Genomic DNA, 10,123 nt, shown 5'->3' on the forward strand with positions numbered 1-10,123 from the left:
AGGTGCAGAGCAGTTCTGGTTGAATTTCCATGGTGGTGATTCAGCAAAATACTTACAAACTGACTTGATTTAATTTAAAGTGCATTCCTAAATTAGAGCTCAACATAAAATATCAGAAATATAATCCCAAGGCACAGAAACACTGCTGGGAACTGGAATCCTTCTGCTTTTAGTTCCTGGACCAATAAGACTTCATCCTGTGCTCACTGTTACACTTACTGGTACTTTGAAAGGCAAACACAAGCACAGTTTACACAGCTGTCTAAAGTCCAAACCTAATCCCATTCTGTTTTGCTGTACAGCAGATATCTTGGCAGGTTCCTGTTACTAAAATTTCAGTAAGGAAGACAGTGTTTCAAGATTTGGGTTGGTTGCTATGTCTACACAAGACTAACCGTTATTAATAAATGACTGAAGATAGAGAGATAGCTTAGTGCTTATTCTAGTTGCAGTTAGAGTAAAATAGTATCGCTGTGAAGCAGTAACGAAGTAACAGGGTGTCTTACCTGTAACAGTTGTTGTCAAACTTGTTGTAACTGGCAAATGCGATTAAAACACCAAACCCGGCTCCTAAGGAGTAAAATATCTGAGTAGCTGCATCAATCCACACCTGCATAATGATACCAACATTATCAGCGTCAGTTCAGTCCAAAAGATGCATCAGGAAAATGCAAGAAGTGTACAAGACAGATGGCTTTTGAAAAATGATCAGTATTCAAGCTCATGGGAGTGTGCGTGCTTCTCATCTCCCATGAGATGTCACATGGAGCATTGTCATGGTCCAGAATGGCTTATCTTAAAATGGTAAGGGCTGAAGCAGTGGGTAAGTGCTACCACAGTGTGGGGCACCAGTCGGATCTGTGCTTCTGAGCTTTTACTGAGTACTGAAATGATTACATGACTTTTCTGTTGGGTGAGAGAAATGCATTTCCAATCGCTCTTTTTCCAAGATAATTTGGACAACCAGAAAACTACAAATATACAATGGATCAAGAGTCACAGGACATTTTCTTTCCCATGAGAGAGCTTTCTTCATGGGATTGTTAGTTTATTTTATATGATGCTTTCTTGTTTCAGAAGCTGAGGCACAACTGATGTGCTGTGAACAGAACCACACAGGTTATCTCTCACTTTTCCCACTTAGCTAGAAAAGGAATTATTACTGTGATAGTAATTAAATTTCAGTTTAGATGCAGCCTGGTAATTTTAAGGATTGTCCACTAAGGAAAACATGTTTTTAATGCTATAACATCTTCTGAAAGTGACCATCCAGCTCAGCATTCATGTGCAGACAGCAGTCAGGAATAATACATGCTGCTGGTGTCCTGAATCAGAAGCCTGAAAATAGTTTACCCTGGTTAATTGAGGTTCCACTTATTCAATTGTTACTTAAAGGTATTTATGCAAGCATCTTTAACAAGGGTTTTGAAATCAAGACTGCAAAAAGCACTGGATTTCATCTCCACCTTGCTCTACAAAATCAGATCTAATACATCTATTTAGCAGTGGCATTCTAATGGATCTAAGCTGCTTATGAGCTCCATCTACATTGGGGTGTTAAGCTAAGCTCTCCCATTTGGCCCAGTCGAGAGAGATTTCCTTATCCCATCCTAACATGATATATGAAATCACTTATATTAGTGATCTATCTTTTTTTCTCAGCATAAATGGTAGATACTTTCAACTACTGCGTGTTGAAGACTGTGACCATGTATTGAACTATGGATTTGTAGAGAAACTTAGTTTTATGAGTTTCAAGTTAATTACTTGAAATGTAACAAGAAGAACAATCTATGTGTTTATTGGAAACCAATGTACATGTAGATATGATTCTTCTCAGATTACGATTTATACAGGGCTTTTAGGTATCATGGATTTCTTTTACTAAACAGCAAAACAATCCTGTAAAATTAATTCCTTGCGCATTCCTTTTGTGTACCCAGTTACATCTTCATGTCCTATCTCCACACAAAGGCTGAGATCAATGAGGGCTGTGCTCTCTGAAGAGCGTTTGCCTGGATAAGAGTGCGGGACAGGGGGATGCAAAGCCTTCTGTTCTTTTTCTTGTTTTTTAAAGCTTCTTATAACTTGTGTTGTTAACAAAGTTCCTGAATTTTCTAAAAATAATTTTTGCTTACACTATAACTGTCATAAGGCACTTGTTTTTAGTGGTCTGTATTTCTTTGTGTCTTGGCAGTGGAGTTGTACTCATTATTACTTTCTTAATATTAAAGCATCATTAAGCACATTCTTAAGTCCCAATGATTAAAATAAGAGGTTAGCACCTGCTGCCTACCAAAGGAGTTATGCATATGCTTAAACATCTGTTGTGTAAGAGTCTTGGCTCATAGTAGCTGATTAGGAAACAAATTGAGAAGATCAGGGTGAAGAGAAAAATGAGCACAAACCATTAATTCCTTTAGAACTAAGATTAAATGCAAAATATTTCCTTTGTTATAAAAAAGCAGGATTGTGAAACAGGCAGTGAGGCTTGTTTTTCTGCAATTCGTGCTCATGTTCTCTGTTCAGCTGAATGCCTTCTGATTGATGCATAGTCTAGTATATTTTATAGTAGGATATTCTTTCTGTATGCATTAAAAAAGAAAAAATAAAAACATTTTACATGAGGCACTCCACACCTTTAGATCTTTCTTCATAGTTTAGTTGTTTATGCCATTATAACTTTTGTGCATATTGTGTATGTATTGTGTATGTGGATTTAAAGAATTACTGTGCTGTGTGGAAAGGAAACGTGTTTCTTCAGGAAATTTGTTAAGGTGTATGAAAGACTGAGTGTCTCTTCCTCTTGCAGAATTTAATTCTGTGTGTAACCTTGATTTCTTTAGCAGAACAGAAAGGTAACTGCTGTTTTACACAGGTGTTGAATGTATCCATCTGTGTGGTGGAGATGTGTATTGTGGCTTTGTAGCTCCTGGACATTCAGGAAGGAACATAGATAAGTATAGTTAAGAGATATAAATATCTTTCTTTCATTTTGTAGAGACATTATTTGTGGAATCAGTATTCCTAAAAATTCACATCTGTCAGGGTTTGCTCAGTGCTGTGCAGTATGTGGCCCTATAAAATGAAGCAGAGCTTGACATGGATCAGGATGGTCTAAGATCTTTTAAAGGCACATTGGCAGAGGTCATTACTGTTTGTGACTTGCAATGTTTCTTTGTTTGATTCTTCATTTAGGAGAAAAAAAAACATAAATCAGAAATATTCAGGAATGCACTGACATAGAACTAAAGAAGGAGTCTATTCTTTGAAGCCTGAGGAGAAAGATTAAACACACAAGTGTATTGCATCAGCAGGTATCCCAGTCTCCGAGCAGGAGAAAGGCTGATGTGACAAAGCAGTTTGTGAAACTCCTCCTTATAACTGATCTTTAGTCTTTTATTATTCTTGAGCAACCTTTTTTTTTGTTGTTGTTGTCTGAAAAAAATTAGTCTTAGAAACAAATAACTTTAGGGTCATCCAAATAGCAGCTGCAGAAACATTAAGCCAAGGAAAAGCAGTGCACAGAATATCCTTCCAAAAGCAGAAGGCAGCAATGATTATGAAGGCCTGGATTCTGAGCTGATGCCAGTTGGCACAATTCCATTGACATTTAGTTGAACTTGTGATGTTCTTCTCGAAGAGGGCTTAAAATATTTAAGAAAACTTTAAGCACCTCCTTTGTTCATCCTTGCCTCTTTGTATTTACATGTATGCATGAATGTGAACTACTGAGGTGGCTACTGCCCTGGTGGCAAAGGCAGACAAAAGACCTATCTATACTTGAAGTTCAGTTTGACTATTTTGAAATAGAGTGAGATGGGGTGTGGGTTCTGGTAGTAACTTCTGTTATGGATTAAATGCCAGTTTCCAAATTTAGTATTACAAAGCCAAGAAAGGATTGGTTTGCTAAGAGTGTATAAAATAGGTCTGTATTTTAACTCTCAGGGTCTTTTTAAATATTCAGGAAAAATCAAGATAAGGATGCATAGGTAATGTACAGCGCCAGTATGTTCAGATTACAGATATCTCTGAAAGCTGAAGATTTTCTGGATAGTTCATTTCCTTCCAGTAGAACTACATCCTTGATTTTCACTTCTGTAACCATTTGAATGGCCTCATGACAAATCCACAGAGATACCACTGTCTTAGAAATTATTTATGATATTTTTTGGAATAGCACAGTGGTAAGATCACTCCAGTCACCAGATCGTTGTTCTCTGTAGGTCTGAAATGCTGCTAACTTTGTAAATTAGTGACTATACTCTTAGATCTGGCTTTACAATGGATGAAATAACTCTTTGTTCCAAGGTACTCCACAAATTGAGTTGGATATTTAATATATTTATATTTAATAAGAATATCTTGTTAATTTTATTAATATTTTTAAATGATACAGTGAAATGTACATTACTTCCAATAGTAAGATAAGAACACTATGCTATTGAAAATCTCATTTGTATGAAGGATCATGATTTGATTAGGTGAGTTAGTTCTGATTTAGTGTGTTTAGTAAGGTTTTCATAGGCCTGAATTTTTGTTTACCAGGTTAATATTTAATCTCATGATTCAAAAAGTAAAATTTTCTTATTGACAGAATTCTTAGTCTTTTGAGAACTCATTTTTGCATGACTCAATTTGCATGTATAAAGGATACTGCATTTTACAGGGTCTCAGTCAAAGAATGAACTTTTAAGGGCCTATCACACCTGAAACTGCCCTTGTGCAGGTTTGATGTGATCAGAACAGTTTGGGTTGAGGCTGAGGCGGTTTACGGAGAGCGTTGGAAAATTAGACCTTTAGAGACAGTGGACTAATTCTTCTGCAAAAGCAGAAGTGTGGCTATATAATCTGAGAAATTACCTCTGATATTTTCAGCTGTAATAACAGGGGCAACAGGTTTAATAATGGTAAGAGAATGGGAGCAGGAGAGTGCACTTACTGTGGCTTCTTTTAATCTTCTGAAATCTATGTGCAGGTATGCATTTATTCCATTGTATGCACCAGGCAGGGTTATTCCATGTATTAACAAGACAAATAATACAACATAAGGCAAAGTGGCTGTTATCCAAACAACCTGCAGACAACAGAGATCCCAAAGGTTAAACAACTGTTACAGAAGATTTAAGAAGGAGTGAAAATTATGGGTAGCATTTTCTTGGTTTCGTCCATTCCATTTGATGGAGAAGCTCTTTATAGGATGTCTTGGGGGAAAATGGTGTTATGGGTCTTTATGTATATATGTTTACTGATACCAGTAGGGGACAGTTCTGACAAACAGAAGACCTGGAGTGCTTACACATTACCAGTGTATTAGACTACTGATTAGCTATTCAGCTGTATATTCATTTACTAAAAAAGTACATTCATTGCCTGCTGTTAGGTGATACTTTCATGACAATGTACAGAAAGCTTTCAGATGTATCCAATCCTAGGATTACTGTTAAGGTGTTTTCTGAGAATTTTTAATTACTTTCATAGTTACTAATTTTAAATTATTTTCATTGGATATTTCTCTCATCATTATCACATAATAAAACTAAACCATCTTATATCATTGAAATATTAGTACATTTGACTAAGAAAAGGAGTCATGATTAAGACAATTTAAAGTCTTTCAAAATATTTGCTGCATGAGACCATTACTGTTGAATTGAAGATAACGTGCAGATAAAATTTGCAGTTGGATCACCATATGCTAAAACTTGTAAATAAGAAAAAAGCTGAATCGGGGTTGTGTATTTCCACTCTACATATGTGAAGGCCTCTTACATGGTTTGGTCCACAAGGATCCCTCAGAAGCAGTGATTTAGCCTCTTGCTTTCTAAAGTTAAAAGGCTTCTTAAAGGAGACAAAGAAGGTAGTTGAGATAGAAGGACAATATTAGCTCTACCTTTCCTGAAGTCTTCACGCCTTTCCACAGACTAAAGAAAAGAATGATTACAACCACCAAGAGGCAGAGGGAAAGCTGCCAGCGAGGCAAGCCAAGGTCATGGATTCCACGGCTTTCGTGCAGGTGCAGAACTCCTCGCCTACACACCAGATACACAGAAACAAAGAAGTCACTGGGGGAAAAGGCTCTTACATATCTCATCCTATGGGCAGCACAAATGAATACTGCACTGCAGTTGTAGTTGGCCTATTGACACTCCTATCAGTTAGTGGAATCTGTTTTGTGGAGCCATGTGTTCTTCTACAATGCCTTTATGGTCTCACTGCCACATCAATGTCTGTTTAACACCATGGTGCTGTGATGATAGCACTCTCCTTCACTGGAAGTCTGGAAGTGTTTGGGGATTTTGGAAGTGCCATTTGCTGATTCTTGCTTGAACAATGAACAGATGCTCAGAGAGGCTGCAGACTCTCCATCCTTGGAGATTTTAAAACTTTGCCCATAAAAGCCTTTGAGACTGATTTATTTTTGAAGTTAGCCTTGAATTTGTGTAAGGACCTTCAGAGTCCTCTTTCAACCTAAATTATTTTGCGATTCCAGGTAAGCAAACAGCTGGCTTCCTGCAACAGTTCCAAAGTTACTTTTGATTTCTATTTGAAACAGGCTATTGCAAGACTCCAAAAGTGGTTGAGTAGGAAAAGCAACAGTTGGTAAATTTAAATTGGATATAGTGCTCTGTGTTGTTCACTGAGGCAGTGAAGTGATAGCATAGGAAATTTTGTTGCTCACCAGGACAGGCTAATTCTTTTGAGATATCTACACAGTGAAATGGATTGAAGTGTAGAAAAGAGTGTTTGTCCTCATAACTGGTGACATCTACAATTAGAGTTGTCAAAACACACTGTATGCAACAGGCACAGGGAAATGGGAGAGATGTTACAGTGGATCTCCCTGTAACTCAGATCTATGCTATTGAAGTGTCTCTTGCTGCTTTTACAAATCTAGAAAATGCAGAAATACTTGGCTTTACTGAAAGCTGTACTTGCAAAGGGGAATGGCACTGTGGCTAGAGCCCTGCACTGGAGGTGACTTGCAGAGCTAACTCCTGGTTCTGATATGGATCTACAGGATGCTGGCTCAGGGATTCAGTTTCTCAGTGTTTCAGTGCTCATATAGATAAAACGGTTATGACCCTCCTTGTCTCCTCCCCTTTCTCAATCACCTTTTGTTTGTTGTGCACTGCTTGGGTAGAATAGAAAATTGATCCCTGTTGGCTTCTCTTATCACCATGATAGTACAAACAAATCAAATCAAAGAAACCCTTTTCACTGAGGTCCTTGACATATTTTATGAAGATAACTACCTTTTTGGAGAAACTGAAGAAGTGATGGATTTGCCCTGCGTGACTGCTGACATGCAAAGACTAATTAGTCTACTTTCAAACCCATTGGCTGTCCCAACACAATCTCTTACGAGATAGATGGTGCTTCAGAATTAACTTAAGCACTTGTCTTATCAAGTCAGAGATGAGTGAGGCAGTTGAGTAAGTTTCAAGATAGGGCAAAGCTTTGTCAACTTAAATAGGGAAAACTGAACCATGACTCTGCACTACTTAAACTGTAGAAACGTGTTGGGAAAATTAAGGCCCATTAGAACTATCCATCTAGTAACATGAAAAAGTTGCACACAATTCTCTTTTGATCCCTAAAGCATCGAGATATGATCAGCTAAGAACTGTATTAGTTCTGCTTCTGTCGTTTCTCATGTGTAATGAGAAAGTCTATGTTTCTGAATTGTCCTATGATTAATCCTAAATTGGATGGAAGATGCTTGTAGGAAGTATCCTCCTGAATTAAGCAGCTGATCCATTTGTGTTGCATTGTAAGGCTAACAACAAGTGAAGCATTAAAAGGGTAGTGACCATGCGTTTGTGGCATGTATTCAAGAATGTTCCTATTTGGAAAGTATGAGGTGAGTTTAACTCACTATACAACAATATAGCTACTTAACAATATAGCTGTTATCTGTGAAAACAGTAAAACATAGAGACAGACTTCTTTATCTCATCTAAAAACCCATTATCTTTAATTAAATGTAAATAAATAGATAGGTGTCTAACTTTTGCTTATTGTGTGAATGAAAGCTACCTGTATTTCTGCTAATAAAATATAATTTGCCAGAGGATCCGTAGGTGTAAGTGAATCCTGGGCAGGGATGCCTGACTCTATTCTAAATAACCAGCTTGGTCAGTGATAAGTATAGCCAGGAAAAGTTTCACAAGCTTCTGATCGGAACATTTTTCAAGGATCTTGGGAGGCTTTTGGTAATCTGTGTTGTCACAGTTATACTGCTATTGGTATCAGACCTGGGTATTGTAAAGAAAGTCCTTTGGTTTGTAATATTAGATGTGTACATAGAAAACTGAATCTGAATTTGCATTCTTTGGGCCCATTTAACTTTTTCTTCTTCTTGCCTAAATTTTTTTCTGGATTTGTAAAGAAGCCTGCTTCCTTCTGTGTTTGCTTTCCAAGAAGCAGCTAGCTATGTGTCTTACTGTCTGGAACACTTGCCAGAACTGCCATTTCAAATGCGGGATTCCCAGGATTTTCAGGAGTATCTCCATTCCAAGTGTTTTGCTCCCTTAATCAAGGTAAGGGATCATAAAGTAGGAAGAGAAAAACAGTAACCAGTGAAGACAGCTGTGTAACTAGACAACTAAGCAAGGAAAACTTCATAGACAGCTGCTGTTTCAGAATCGTAATTCTGGCAGGTTTTACTTCCTTTTTTTTCTGTTTTTCTTTGTGACCTCTGGAGATCACCACAGAAGCTTTCCAACAGATGCCCCTTTTGAGGGTTGCTGGGAAGTAGTTCATGAATTTTTATCTACTAGAAACTACATTTCTATTCCAGCAGCACTGTAAAGTATAAAAGATCTAGTGGCAGACTGCGATTTAGCTTAAGATGTGCTGACATCTGAAGAGGTGAAGGAGAGAAGCATTTGCCAAAGTGTTATATAGACTAAATCTTCTTGGTTTGAAGGATTTGGCTTTATTCTTTGCAAAACAGACATTTTTTGGAGAAGGACAGATTTGAAAATAACTTTGCATTCATCATCTTCATCCAAGTTAGCATACATCAGTGATGCTATAGAAAATCCAGTTAGCTCAATTATGCTACAATTATTCTTATTTCACACCAAGAAAACACTTGTACTTATTTCAGGAGCAGCTGAGGCTGTTTTAAACCTGTCTATGTTAAGACACGTTGAGTAATAAATCCCTGACTGGCTTCTTTCAATTATACTCCGTTGCTTCCCTTATACTGGCCACAAGAAGGGAGACATAGTAAGAGATACTGCAAGATTCCCCATTCAAGAAGCTCTGAGGTCAGAACACCTGAAGTTTTAGCCTTTTGATATTATGGCAGAATAATGCAAAGTGGCTAACAACTTTTCCTAAATTAAGGTTGCTTTCGCTAGCTGCAGAATTGACCCATTTCCCAGTCTACAAAGACATGTAAACTGGTCTCTCTTAAATCCCTACCAGGGAACCAGAGGAGATACAACACCAACACGTGTCAGCCTCTGTTGTCTGTCAGCTTCTTTAAATAATGTCCAAAGCTACTGAGAATGTCTTAAGTAAAAGCTTCTGAAAGTGTGTCATGGATTTTTGATTTATATGTTAAAGATATATGTCCAATTCTGCTACCAAAATAAACTCTCATAATTCAGAAATGTCAAAATTCAAAGAGAAAGGAAGAATCAGAGGCAGTAAGACAAGTAGAATTAGAATTTTTCCTATAGATTATGTTATTGAGAAAAGAATGAAAGTAGATGAGAAATAAGTGCAAAAAAAGGAGAAGAAAATGTTATAGGAAAAGGAATGGCAATAAACATTATCAGATGGAGCTGACAAAGTAGGAAATGGACGTATTATATTATGCTGAGCAAAATACAAGAGGAGCTAATAAATCATTTAAGCTTTCTGATATTCTAGTTGGAGCTCTAGCAGTATTCAGTTAGTATAGCACCAAGAATCAAAGAACATGGATTAAAGATTAGAAATTCATTTTTTTTTCTATCAGGGATTTGTGCAAAGGACCCTGATTTATGCTAAGAGTGCTTTCCATGTAAGGGAGCATAAATAATATTTGCAATGACTTTGAGACAGTACATCACTGTACATATGGGTCCCAAAAGTCTTTCTGCCTATCTGCAAGAAGAGCAGGAAT

At 37.2% G+C, this 10,123-nt stretch overlaps 1 protein-coding gene across 1 annotated transcript in view; it reads right to left on the reverse strand.

Moving 5' to 3' along the window:
* The window catches only part of SLC6A2 (solute carrier family 6 (neurotransmitter transporter), member 2), a 42,971-nt gene that overhangs the window by 20,157 nt on the left and 12,691 nt on the right, over positions 1 to 10,123 (reverse strand). Inside the window, exons 3-5 of the mRNA XM_010016568.1 lie at positions 5,894 to 6,032; positions 4,943 to 5,077; positions 507 to 610 (exon numbers count right to left, since the gene is read on the reverse strand). Of these exons, the coding sequence (XP_010014870.1) occupies positions 507 to 610; positions 4,943 to 5,077; positions 5,894 to 6,032 (378 nt within the window). The remainder of the gene's footprint in view (positions 1 to 506; positions 611 to 4,942; positions 5,078 to 5,893; positions 6,033 to 10,123) is intronic.

This window comes from Nestor notabilis, unplaced genomic scaffold (assembly GCF_000696875.1).
Source record: "Nestor notabilis isolate BGI_N333 unplaced genomic scaffold, ASM69687v1 scaffold24996, whole genome shotgun sequence".
Classification (NCBI taxonomy): Eukaryota; Metazoa; Chordata; class Aves; order Psittaciformes; family Psittacidae; genus Nestor; species Nestor notabilis.